This window comes from Ophidiomyces ophidiicola, assembly GCF_022830035.1.
Source record: "Ophidiomyces ophidiicola strain CBS 122913 chromosome Unknown scaffold_10, whole genome shotgun sequence".
In the NCBI taxonomy this organism is placed as follows: domain Eukaryota; kingdom Fungi; phylum Ascomycota; class Eurotiomycetes; order Onygenales; family Onygenaceae; genus Ophidiomyces; species Ophidiomyces ophidiicola.
Window position 1 is genome coordinate 41998 of NW_026054650.1, and position 13438 is coordinate 55435.

Below are 13438 nucleotides of genomic sequence, written 5' to 3' on the forward strand. Positions count from 1 at the left end.
TGCATTTCTGTTAGGCAAGACATGTTCCAAGTCTTTCTTCTCAGCTTACTGACCAGAACAGATCAGTATGAAACAGAGCTGTTCAGCTGCTTCATACTCTTGAGTATTCTCATATTTCAATGCTTCAGTGTAGTCTGATCTTTGTGAAGAATCATCTGCTGAATTCTTTGATTCTTTCACATAATTAATCTTAAATCAGAAAGCTGACAGCTTCTGGACTCACCACACTTGTCATCTTGACAACTCTTGCATGATTTCAAAATGTCTGAGACTGTCATAATCAGTCAGAACAGAAATGAATTGAATTGATCTCTTCAGTTAGCATCTTCATTGACAGAATGACTCAACTATGATCAGCAATTCTTGATCATAAATGTTATAGTTGTATTCAGCTGAAATCATCTTTCTTAAATAGAATCTCACTGATCTCCACATGTCATTCTTCTGTAGCTGGGAGAGAATCTCACACACAGTAAATTCAGATGTATCTGTTTCCAGCTTGATTTTCTTCTTTAAATCAAAGTGATATATCACCACTTGCTTTGTAAATGTCTTCTTTAAGTTATAGAAGAATTTACAAGTCTCTTCTGTGAGAAAGCTGAATGAACTGCTCACTTCTTCACTTCTTCTTCTTTTCTTTCTGAATTGCTTCTTCTCTGACTTTCCACTCTTTAACATGCTAGTCAAACCAAGCATGAGCTTGGAGAACTTGGGAATGAACCATCAATAGAAGTTAGTGAATTTCAGAAAGACTTGAATATTCCAGCAACTCTTGAACTCTGATTAAGAAATAATTGTGTTCATCTGGACTTTTTTCATTGAGACATCTTCTGATGATACCACATATCTCAGAAAGTCTATCTCTATAACACTGAATCAGCACTTGAATCTCTTGCAATAGAGTTCAGTCTTTTTCAGTGTCTTGAGCACTTTATGAACATGTTCAGTGTGTTCTTTCTCATTCTCAGAGTATATCACAACATCATTCAGATACATCATCACAAAGACATCTAAGTACTCTCTCAGTGTCTTGTTGATGTATGAATGAAATGCCACTGATGCATTTATAAGTCCAAATGAAATCATCTGATATTGAAACATTTTCAGTGAAGTTCAAAAAGCTGTTTTCCATTCATCTTTCTTTTTTATTTGTAAATGATGATATGCATTCTTCACATCCAGCTGAGTATAGATCTTAGCTTTTTCAATCTGATTCAGAATGTCTTCAATCAGTGAGAGTGAATATCAGTTCTTTACTGTCTTTGAATTCAAGTTCTGATAATTCACACACATTTGTAATCCTCCATTCTTCTTCTTTGCAAACAGAATGGGTGACTCAGCTGATGATCTGAAAGATCTGATGAATTCACTTAACAAGATGAAGTTGACATACTTTTGTAAAGTCTCTGTCTCTGTTTCTGAAAGTTAATAAATGGGGCCAAACTTTGGCACTGCCCTCAGCAACAACTCAATGTCTAGATCATTCTCTCAGTGAGAGGGCAAGAAAGCATCTTTTGCATCACTAAATGCATCAATCAAATCTTTATAACTGTCTGATATCTGCAGATCCACATTTATGGTGGTGACTTGTTCACTTTTACAAACTCTCATTACATAGAAGAGTTTACCACCATCAACAAGTTCATTTAGAGAAACTGACTTGATTTTTGTCATAGAGTCTAATCCACCCTGCTTATGAAACTTAAGTGACAGATTTCCAAATGAAACAACAGAATTATGACAGTGTAGTCAGAAGAGATCTAACATTATGTTCTCAGATATATCAGCAATCAATGCTTGCTCATTAAACATCTATCAATTACTCATAGTATCTTGTGTCTCAAAGAAAATGTTTGTAATTTCTTCAGATACTAACTTTAAATGATTCTTTTCTGCAGTCTCCATCTCAACATTCATCTTATGAATCTTCAGACCCAGTCTTACTGCAAGCTTCAGACTTATGATCAGAAAGAAACATAGTGAGTCTGCCACAGCAGTTCACTTAACTTCTTTTTCTACTTTAGAGTTATGAACTCTGATGGACAATGTAATTGAGAAAACAGCTTGTAACTTAGACAACTTCAATTGCTTGATATTTATTCTATCTACATACTGCTCTTCAAACTTCTATTTCTTCTTTGGCTTGATGCACTTATCTGCATAGTGATTAGTCTCATCACAATTGTAGCAAGCATTCTTATCTAATTTTCCATTCCATTTTGAGTTCATAAACTGAAAATTGGAGATTCTCTGATGTTGATTTTCTCTCTGTCACAATGAGATTCAAATCTTGTTTCTATAACTCTGATCTCATGATCCATGAGCTTGATTTGAATAGAATGATGTTCCATCACAGTTGATATTTATCTCTGAGATGAATTGTGACTTTGGGTTGGAAGTGAAGCTCTTGACACTAGATTGTAATCACATTGCAACTGTCTGAATCTCATTCAGTTTCTCTGGAAGATTCTTCTGTTCATTCAGCTTGTTGTGCATAGATTTGTCATATTGTCATAGAAAAAGATGTTTGATGAACTTATTCACACTCTGTGTCTCTTCATTCACTTGTTGCAAATGTTGTTGAAATTGTTGCAATCAGTCAAAGTCTGATTCATCATCTCTTTTATGAAGGTGGAAAAGGTTTCTCCAGGCCAATCAGATTCGGTTTTCAGAATCATCTAGTTGTAAAAGTAGAAATTGTTTAAGTTCAGTTCAGATGTTCAGAGTAGAGTTCTGAACTGAGTGTGATTTCCAAAGATCTTTCTTATTATAGTTCAATTCTGTGACTGCATACTTCAGAGTTTCATTGTTGTTCAGACCACTAGCATCTCAGATGAATTCTATTTAAGAGATAAACTGTTGATAGACTGCATAGTTCTTGATCTGATAGTTGATCTTATATTGTGGAGGCTTGATGACTGAATTCTTCTTTGAAGAATTTGAGTTAGAGATCAGAACATCAAGTGATTCTGTTCACTCATGCTTTCTATTCAGAGTTCATAAACTCTGCTGTAGTTCTTGAATTCTTTTCATGAAATGTATTCACTCTCTTAAGTTCTCAAGAGATTCTGTGTTCTCTGAAGATAATTTCTCAGTCTGAATTATGCTTTCATTCAGATTTATTGTTGCACTTGATGTCTTGGCTAACTCTGGTACTGAGAAAAGAGTTGAGAATTCAGTTTGGTCTTGATTGTTCTGTCTTGTAAAAATCATTGTTGAGCCATCTGCTTATTTAAGTGACAAACTGTGGGGATCAGATGGTTGCAGATAACATGACAATGACTTACAGTCTTTGTAAATGAGATTAGATTGAGTGAGAAGTGGTTATGAAGAAATCTAAGCATGAGAGAGAGAGATAACTTATATTGCTACAACAGTATCTAGAGTCTCTAGATATGTTGCCACTGATCTTTGTAAAGAAGTGTCTGTGGCAGATTTTGTGTGCTCAGCTTTGCTAGTGTGATCATGTGATCAGTTATGAGATTTATGAACTCCAGATGCCATGGAGCATGATCATCTAAGCATCAAGAAGATTTTACAAATCTCTTTTAAATGATGGGATGAATGTAAGGAGGCTGCAGTGCAGAGTCTTACAAAGATCAAGACCATTGTCATTGTTGAAAATCTCAGTAGAAATTTCATGAACAACAAATACTTCTCAATGTTCATCTTTATGATATTTTGACTGAGAAAAATCAAAGTGACAGTCAGTCAATACATCAGAAAGAGCAGATTGTCAGATTTTATCATGTTCTTGAAGAAATTCTGCAGAAAATTGATCTGTTGTGATCAGAATCACTGAAAGTCCCTTAAAAGATTTGACAACTGAGGAGATCACTGATTTTTCAGTAATTTTGGCATTCACAAAGACATCATTGATTCTGTTTCTGATAAAGTAGGTCTTATTTTGAATTCTTTCAGCAATTTCAGAATTGACTCTAAAAATCAGTCTGTTTTCTCTTGGGTTTCTCAAACCAGACTTTGATTTTCCAGTCTCAGAAGTACAAGTTGAAGAGGAAGAGACTGTTGACTGTTTTTGTAGATTTTGCTTAACAGCTTCAGAGTAACTGAATTTACATCCAGCACTTGATTTCCCTGAAACTGTATTCACAGTCACAGAAGACAGAGAAGACACAGAAGAGATGGAATTTGAAGAAGAAACTGAAGATTCTGAACTTCTGAACAGACTTTCCAACTTTTTGAGTCTCTTTTCCAAAAGATTCAGCTTGTCATTGTCATTTTCAAACTGAAAACAGGAAATATCTTTTTCCTTTTGAAAGAAGAGAATCTTTTGAAGACTGAGAATGCAAGAGTTTAATTCTTTTTGAATCAGAACATGATTTTCTTTCTGACATTCTTGTGCAAGAACTTTGAGAACTGATTTAAGTTCTTGTTCAGAATTCAGAGAGAGAGAAGTGGAGATAGAGAACATTTTGATTTGTTTCAGTTGAGAACTTATCTAGAGAGATTTTTTTCTCCCAGAATAGAAATCTCCCAAAAACTAATCCCAGTTTTTCAAGAGAACAGGAAAACTAAGACTAAGTTTTGGCAGAAATCAGTCAAGAAAAAGCCAAAGTTTTCAAAATTCCCTGAACAAAAATAGCAGTAATAGATGGTGCATTTCTGAACTATTAGAGCAGTTTATTTTAAGATTATTCTGAAACTGAGGGGAATGGTGCAAGATAACAAAAGAAAACTTGTGAAGCCAGATGAGTAGATGTACTTAAATAAGAGAACCCACTAACAATTTTTCAAGAGAATTGTCAAACTGAAAGTCTTTTTGGTAGAGAAGACTTAAGTAAACCACTTGTAATCTCAGTTCAATATATCAACTAGTCTCACACTTCAAGAGTGTAACTTTAGTCCCTATATCTTATGTTGATCACAGAAAATGAATGACTTATGTGCTGTTTCTGTCTATCTGAGAAGTCAAGCTCAGAAAAAAACCTCTTCTTGTCTTTTTGAAGAGTGACAAGCAACTTTATCAGAATCTCAGAATCAATATCTAAGATTCAAGATAACTCAATTCTTTTTCAATCTCAGATTACAATTCTAATTCTTCTTTGCAAGACACTAATGTATCTCAAGGCAAAGTCAAATTTCAACTGCAGAAGAACTGAAAGAAACTGTTATGATATGTAAGTAAAAAGTCTTCTTCTTTGCTAGAAAATCAACAAGTCTAGTATGATTATTCTAACTATAAAAGAGCAATTTTAACCATCACTAGCTGATGGATGCAGGAATCAGTGACTGGGAGAGTCTATGTCTTTGGGACAAATAAGAAAGAGAGAAAAGTTGTTTTGTTTAAGTTGTGATTGAATTTATCTTTACTGATTCCAACTGATCAATGGTTCTGACTTTTCAGAAGTGAAAATCAGGGCTGGAGAAAATCAATAGAATATCAGAGAGATAGAGAATTGATCAGAGAATCAGAGATATCAAATCAATTTTTAAGAGATTTTGTTTTGACTGAGTTGTGGTTGAATTTATCTTTGCTGACCCCAACTGGTGAATGGTTTTGACTTTTCATAAGTGAAAATCAGGGCCAGAGGAAATCAATAGAATATCAGAGAGATAGAGAATTGATCATAGAATCAGAGATATCATATCAATTTTGAAGAGAGCTTGTCTTGACTGAGTTGTGATTAAATTTATCTTTGCTGATCTCAACTGGCAAATGGTTTTGACTTTTTGGAAGTGAAAATCAGGGTCAGAGAAAATCAATAGAATATCAGAAAGATAGAGAATTGATCAGAGAATCAGAGATATTCAACTGAATTTAAAAAGATTTTGTTTTGACTGAGTTGTGATTAAATTTCTATGTTCTGCTGGAATTTTGGCTGTGTTCTGCAGTTGTATCACTTTGATGGGGTATAATAGAGTTTGATGGAAAAATTATGTAAGCTCAGACTTCAATTCAGCTTTGATGTTGCTGATTAAGGCTTAGTAAGCCAGAAACACAAAAACTTTTCACTGTGAAAGACTGATGGAGAGCCATCAAAACTGAGTGAATTCTTAATCAGTTTGAGAATGTAAGTATTTTCCTCTTGGGTATAGATTCTTTAACACAAAACAAATCAATTTCCAACATTTCAGAGCTGTAGTGGAGGTGGTTGTGTTGTGGTGACCAGACAAAGTGCCTGAGTAGTCAAAACTGGCAATTCAGTCTTTGGTGTGAGATTTTGCACCCACCACAGTGAATTGCTGGGCAAAAATGGAGAGAATAACTAAATGAAACAAGAGCTTTCCAATGAATATATTTTCATTAAATTTGACTTAGAATTGATGGTGTTCCATATCAAGTGCTGTGTGACCATCGTTTATTTTGTAATTCAAAGCATACGTCGAATCCCCGGTAACTCCGAGGCCGTTGGCAAACTAAACTGAATCTGTACTAGTGGTGATTCATCTGGCTGTTGGTTGGCCGTTCCTGACAGCTTATATAAGCTATTTGCCCACCTAAGCCCAAACCGCTTCCATCCGATTCTTTGGGCGTCTGTGGACACGGGGGCTCCGAGAGTCGCAGGAGATACGGACGCGGATCAAAGCGTGAAAACGGCCCCTCATGGTGAGGGCTTTGAGTACAATCCTTTTTGTTTGCTGAGATGGTGTTAAAGCGTTGAGTCATTCCGTTGGAAAGGAGCGGGCGATATTTGGGGACTTGGCACCGCCGTTGTATCTGAGAAATATCGACAGGCAGTCTGTCATAAGGCTGCCACGCGGCCTTAAAACGATTTTTATATCACAATCAACATTCCATTCCTTTACTACTTGCAGCTTGCCTACAGAGTACGGCTGCGCGCTGCCGTTCATTTGCAATAACTGACCTTCCCTGTACCAAGCTATTACTTGTATTCAAACGACGGGAACCATGGCATACGAGCTAAAGAACAAAGGCAATGAGCGATACAAAGAGGGGGACTTCCCAGGTGCTGAAGAATTTTACTCTCAAGCGTAAGCAGCCGCTGTATCTAATCTCAACGGCCTTGCCAACCAAAATGCTTCCAGAATCCAGAAGAACTCGCATGAGCCCGCTTTCTTTAGCAACCGCGCCCTGGTTCGAATCAAATTAAATTCATGGGCCGGCGCTGAACATGATGCACGCATTGCAATCGATCTTTATGGCCTTGACAATCCCACCTCACTTAAATCCCACTTCTATCTCGCCCAAGCGCTACTAGGGCTTGGAAGACCCGCAGAAGCCTACGACGTCGCCCTAGCTGCCTACAAAACCAGTATAGAACTCATGAATCCGAATGCCGAACCGCTGTCAAAAACAATACTACGGGCCAAGCAAGCGACTTGGGCGGTGAAGGAAACCGCGAGATTGCGAGAGAGGGATGAGACTTTGAGGCAGGTGGAGGAACTCATGGAATCCGAATTACGACGGGATATGGACGAGCTACGTGAGCGATTTGACGCTAACGAACTCGGTGCCATTGGATACGCCGAGGACCAGAGGATATTGCGAGAAGAATCCCAGAGAAAGGTTAATGAAGTTCGGGAGGTGTTTGCGGCAGCGAAGGGGAGTGAGATGAAAGAAAGAGTGAGCTCGGACCGCTCCCAATACGTTTCCCCCCACGCCTGATGTGCAGGGCGTGCATCCATACAGAGCTGACTCTGCCTGGGCTTTACAGATCGTCCCCGACTACCTCATTGACAGCATCAGCTTTGAGATCATGCACGACCCGGTGGTCACCCCGTCCGGCCAGTCCTTTGACCGAGTGAGCATCTTCAAGCACCTGCAGCAAAACTCATTTGATCCCATCACGCGTGTTCCGATGTCCATCAAGGACCTTCGCCCGAACTACTCTCTGAAAGCGGCGTGCGAGGAGTTTTTGGAAAAGAATGGGTGGGCGGTGGACTGGTGATTCTTGAGCGATTTCTTTTACCGTTGTTTTCTCGGCTGGCATTCCCGCTTTGGGGGCTACCTTTTTACCCCTGTCTTGGAGTCTGTATGTATACCCTTGATGAATTTTTGCATGGCTTCTGGCGTTTGTTTATCAGGCGGTTTTGGCTGGTTTGGCCGGTGCGGATTGGCATTTCATAGCATGAGTTCAGCACAAACACAGTGCAAAGCCTCATTTTTGAAAATGCAAAAGCATTGCATCTAACAGCCATCTTTGAGTTGCATTGTGGCCCCATTCCTTTTTCCATGGGCATGGATTTTGTGGTTTTCGGGATTCTTCCGCTCTTGTGGCTTGGGCGGCGCTATCAACACAGAATCAACCACATGCAAAGCCCGCATATCCATGGGCTGTAACTGGACAAGCTGCCTGTCTTCTTAAATCGAACTTTCGTAGCAGCTCTGCCCACTGTCTTGCCTTCTTCCACGGACCAAATTTGAGACGAAACGATGTCATCATCGGTCAGGGCCGCGTGACCCCGACGCTACCCCTCCCCCGCCAACATCACCAGGAACGCCGGCAGGACCGCACACGTCCACACACTCATGCCGCACAAGAACACGCCAGGTAGGGCCCATCGCAAACCATCCTTCAACTGCATCCCAGCTGCACAGCCTGCCCTGACCCCTCTTGTTTGGATCCCCTGCTTCCCCACTGCCTCTCAGTGCACACCATCAACCAACTCCTTCCTTATCTATCCCTCCCGTCCCATCTCTCTCTCACTTTGGAACCGCAAAAACCTGGACTGAAATCCCTCTAGAATTCTTTCAACACAGGGCATCTTCTTCCTCTCCACCTAAGTAAAACAAACCATTTGATCAGGAAAATCACAGCAATGGGTGCGAGAACTCCAGAATTCGACGCTGCCGTGGAGGCCAGCCGGAAACTCCTCGCCAAACCGGCCGACGACGAGCTTTTGATGGTATGCCCTTCCGTTTTCAGCCATCGTAAATGAATAGACGCGGCTGACTTTTTTCTCCCTTCTCCTCTACGTACCAATAGCTCTACGCCCTCTTCAAGCAAGGCATGCAAGACCCTTCGTTTGAAAACGCGCCCACCCCCGGAACTTTTGATTTCAAGGTACTCCTTCAACTCTCTCTTTTCCCAGAATAGATGCCCTATTCCACGCCTACGCGATGACAAATAGTCGTTTGCTAACAGAAACACTGTTTCGAAACAGGGCAAGTACAAGTACAACGAGTGGAAGAAGCTCGTCGATGCTGGCGTTACTCCGGAAGATGCGCAGCAGCAGTACGTTGACTTGATCGAAAGACTCAAGGCCAAGTACGGATACGATGAGTCGAAGGAGCCAGAGCAGGTTGGAAGATAGGCTGTTCCTCGTGTCCTGTATGACCATAGAACATCGGCATCCACTCGTAACTTTTTTTTCCCGTCTATGATTTGTTAACAGAACAAAAAAAAGGGGGATAAGAGGATTATGTGTTATCTGGATTGGGGAAGCATTCTCTTCAGCGGATGAATGGTTATTTTATTGTTATTTCCGCTTCCTTTGAACTCACCCAGCAAAGAGAATATGTCATGTGTTGTTGTTGACCTTTATGTTGTCAATCAACTGCTGTAGCATATTTCATCAACCCAGCTCGTAAAAATAGGCCAAGCATCCCAAAGAACTGGCTTATTCTAAACCTGATAGCCGCTATATTACGACCTCTGGCTAGGTGAGAGGAATAAAAAAAATGTTTCGAAAATGAGAGAATGCCCCGACGCGGGATTGAACCGCGGACCTCTTGATTACAAGTCAAGCGCTACTACCACTGAGCTATCAGGGCTGACTCATATCGGCCCAGGAGTGCCTGCCTATCATGTTTCTTAATGCTAAATCCTTTTTTGATGTTAACCTCGGCCTATCTTGAGCAGCAAGTCAAGTCTAGTTTATATGGTCCAGATAAAATTAAAAATCTCCATATCAGAATCCTAGAGGTTTGGACCGTTTGGTATACTGTTTGATTATGTATTCTCCAAACAATTATGTAACATCAGCAGAAAATCGTAGGCTCAGTATTGCATGTATGTTGACTGTACGGAGTACATTCACTACAGTAAGTGTGTTATGCATTTCTGATTATATGTAGATTTCATTTACAATGTCAAGCATCTGCTTCATTGAAAGATATTGAGCGGGCATTAACCGCGAAACCATCGATCGACCCACGTGAACGGCTCCTCATCGGACTACGGGCTGATCCCTATGGACCGAAGTGCTTCTAGCTTTGTCTTTGGGGTACTCCACACTAGGAACAGATCTAAGTGTGGGACTATGGGGACCATTGCTTCAAGGTCCAAGTTCTGTAAGAAAATAGCGGCATCATCCCTGGTGAATCCAAGAGTGGCCGGTTCACTGATTTCGTCAAGCCAAGTGGCATAGTGCATTATTACCCCCCGGAGAGTGTGGCCGTGTTTTTGCTGGAGAGCCACTAAGTGGTCTTTTGTAGGTGGAGGATGTGGAACAGAGCCTTCAGCGCCGGTAATATCACACTCTGTAACCCAACGAAGGTGAACAAGCGGGTGCATATTTAGGAACACTTCCGGAGTCACGATCCATTCAAACCTTTCATTGGACTGAGGGTTGTGGTAAATCTGGTCAAGATCCAGCTTTCTGAGAGAGGGTAAATTTTGCTCTGAGAGAGCTTCGATCAGCTGCCGTGATGTAACATGGGGTAGAAGCCGACCACCCAGATGTAGTTCTTGGAGTTTAGAAAACATTGGTCTTTCCGGAACAGAAGCACGACTGGTAGCCCTGCTCCCTACGTAGGAGCTAGAGGACGATGATAAGACGCAAAGGGGTAGCGACTCATGGTTAAACAGGAAGCCGAGGTGTTTTAAATCACCAAACCGCTGTACAGCCTGTGCAATGATTCTGTGAGCTCTGTTGCGCTCCACGGGGTTCTGGTCCCAGGAGGAATAGCGCAGGAGAAGGACACTAAGACGTGGAGAAAGGGAATTCATCAACGATATACCTTGCTCAAATCCGTCTCCGGCCGTCGCAACATCACCCTCACGAGAATTATTTCCCAAATTAACATTGCTTAGAGGCATAAAGATCCACCTCACCAGATTCAGTCTTTCATGCCCAAACAGATCGACGAGACTCTGAGAACTTCGAATTGTTTTGATATGAAATACGCCTCTGAGTAAGATAATACGATCCGTGAGTGCGTTTATGCGGCGGCAGGTAAGCAACAATGCTAGGGAAAGCACTTCGTTGGTCCCTCTCTGCGTCCTGGAACCATTGTAATAATTAACATAACCAATAGCCATCGCAAGCACTTCCTCAAGTAAGAAATCAGGCAAATCTAGGAGGGACGGCATATTGCTGTGTCCCAAACGGAATTTAATTCAAATCTCACAGAAAACCTGGCCAATGCTGAGTCATACCATTATTTACTAAGGCGATTGATGAGAACAACGTGAGAAGAATCGATCTAGAAATATACTGAGCTGTAAGCTATCCTAGATAGAGCGATCCACTTTTCGGAAACACGGATCACCCTGCCACGGTTTATCTCTGGGAGCATACGGCGCGAGGGGTAAGTCGTAGGGCATCCGAAATCCAACCAGAGTACAAGATTCGAGCTGGTACGTATCGTCTTTTGATGACGCTTCCAGTACGTATTGCTCAATTTCCGATTGACTAGGAGTGTTTCTCTGAAAACAGGGTACCATCCGCGAATACTCCTTACTTTTTGTTTCGCTTCCATTATCATTTCCTGTTTGGTCAATGAATAGGTTAGGCCACACAACCACGCCAATCTCCCAGTTACTCATAAAAGGACGGCGCCGGCCCCCCCACCCCGCAGGGGATAATCTTGCCGAAGTTACCATTGCCCAGTCGATTGCTTGCATATGTTTTGAGTCTGAAAAGCGGATGTAAGTATTAAGATTTGGTGTTGCCCGGTGACGACCAGCTAAACGGTCTGCTTTATCTGGTTGCGAAGTTTCACCTGACTTTTGATCTAAATTATCCCTATCGCTGCCGGCACCTGTCCAACGGCAAAGGCAGGATTTAAAATAGTCCAAGCAAATTGACGATATTTTTATGGCGATACATCTGCCGGAGGCAAGGCCCCTCAAAGACCCGGAGACCTCATCAGTGGTAGGATATACAATAGAGAACTTAGGGGTATTAATTTCTGAAGACGAATAGAGGGATTCAAAGAAAATATCCCCCAACCAATTTTGAGTCCTGGAGTAGTTAGTGACGGATGAGGTCTGTGTTTGGATTAGAATATAAAAACTCTTTCGTGCCGGCGAAGCTGCTGACCTGAGCCACAATCCCCGGGGTTATATCATAGGGCGATTGTTGATATATAGGAATTTCGCTTATGAGATGCCGCATTGCCTCTATGCCCCATCGCACCCCTGCCTGCCGAGCTCTGAAGCGAATGATTGATGTAGGGACGCTGGCAATTAACGCAGCTCGAATACTCTGAAAATCATAATTCTTTAGCAGACCAATTAAGGGCCGGCTAATTCCAACCCTATATGCGCTCAGATAGGCTAGAAAGTCTCTCTTAAATCGGAGTCCGCTTCCAACGGTGCCAATAATCGAGGAGTCGTAGTGTTCGGTTGGCAAGAGTGGTAGAAGTAGTGGAGATCTCCATACTGCTTGAGCCATATTTTTCCAATCGCCAGGAATCATGTTTGCTGTATGGATAATAATCCTAGCACATTGCTGTATATTAGCTATAACTAGGAATGAAGATGTACAGGGAGCCGCGTTCTTACTGCATGCTTTCGTGAAGATCCTTGAGAATCATCATCTTCGAATTATGAATGCTAGAGGAATATGGTAAGTCCACACCGAAGGCTTTAACGTTCGGGTAACGAAGACAGGCTTCCTGTAAAGCAGTGTCAGCTATGCCGACGTACGAAGTGCAGAAGGGGCGTTTCCTCACCTCAATATGGTCGCGATTCGAAGATTCATCCAATCCATAAATGACATTAACTGCGACAACGCCCCTCACAAAAGGATCAAACTGCTGCATCAAGAAATCAATATCAAACTGATGGTTGAACTGCCAGCACTCGATGATTGCCGGGTCGCCGAGAATATCACTTAGCTTAATAGTATCGACGTTCGATTCGGGAGGCAGGCCATCTACGTATGTCAGGTCCACTGGCGACGGGATGCAATTCAGCTGCGGGCTGGTCTCCGTAGGCTCTGTAAGCGCTGCTGGCACGGCTTCATGCCCAAAATATGCGGCCGCTTGCGGAAAGACTGGCCCGCTCCCGAGGTCGAAATATCTGGCGCGGCTTTCATCAATACGGCTCAAGGGGTATTCTGGCAAGCCATCGGCCTCCATTTGATCATACACGTAACCAAAAACCCGAATTTCAAGTTTTCAGATACGGCGAGGGCTGGATTTGTGTGGCCGTGAAGCTCTTCACCAGGGCCCATCACGGCGCCAACAACAGCCTCAACGCGCCTTCGCTGTCTTGCAAGCGCCAGCCCGTCCAGCAGGCAGACGCGACCGCGACAATCCCGGCTTCCTGTTGCTTGTTGAACATTG

General features: G+C 41.8%; 4 protein-coding genes and 1 non-coding gene across 5 annotated transcripts; 2 read left to right on the plus strand and 3 right to left on the minus strand.

Moving 5' to 3' along the window:
* Nucleotides 1-6871: 6871 nt before the first annotated feature.
* Nucleotides 6872-7871, plus strand: LOZ57_003131 (uncharacterized protein; the record flags this gene model as incomplete). The annotated part of the gene is made up of 3 exons (XM_049252185.1): nt 6872-6954; nt 7009-7546; nt 7638-7871. 3 exons carry the CDS (start codon nt 6872-6874, stop codon nt 7869-7871), a joined length of 855 nt encoding a protein of 284 aa, XP_049108689.1.
* Nucleotides 7872-8742: 871 nt separating this feature from the next.
* Nucleotides 8743-9237, plus strand: ACB1 (acyl-CoA-binding protein (ACBP)/diazepam binding inhibitor (DBI)/endozepine (EP); the record flags this gene model as incomplete). The annotated part of the gene is made up of 3 exons (XM_049252186.1): nt 8743-8829; nt 8910-8987; nt 9088-9237. The coding sequence occupies 3 exons, from the start codon at nt 8743-8745 to the stop codon at nt 9235-9237; spliced, it is 315 nt and encodes a 104-aa protein (XP_049108690.1).
* Nucleotides 9238-9624: 387 nt separating this feature from the next.
* On the minus strand, nt 9625-9697 carry LOZ57_003133. Its single transcript has one exon. It is a non-coding gene; the product is annotated as a tRNA-Thr (tRNA).
* Nucleotides 9698-10100: 403 nt separating this feature from the next.
* On the minus strand, nt 10101-11237 carry LOZ57_003134 (uncharacterized protein; the record flags this gene model as incomplete). Its single annotated transcript, XM_049252187.1, has 1 exon — nt 10101-11237. One exon carries the CDS (start codon nt 11235-11237, stop codon nt 10101-10103), a length of 1137 nt encoding a protein of 378 aa, XP_049108691.1.
* Nucleotides 11238-11378: 141 nt separating this feature from the next.
* Nucleotides 11379-13231, minus strand: LOZ57_003135 (uncharacterized protein; the record flags this gene model as incomplete). Its single annotated transcript, XM_049252188.1, has 4 exons — nt 11379-12137; nt 12190-12589; nt 12654-12766; nt 12824-13231. 4 exons carry the CDS (start codon nt 13229-13231, stop codon nt 11379-11381), a joined length of 1680 nt encoding a protein of 559 aa, XP_049108692.1.
* Nucleotides 13232-13438: the final 207 nt, after the last annotated feature.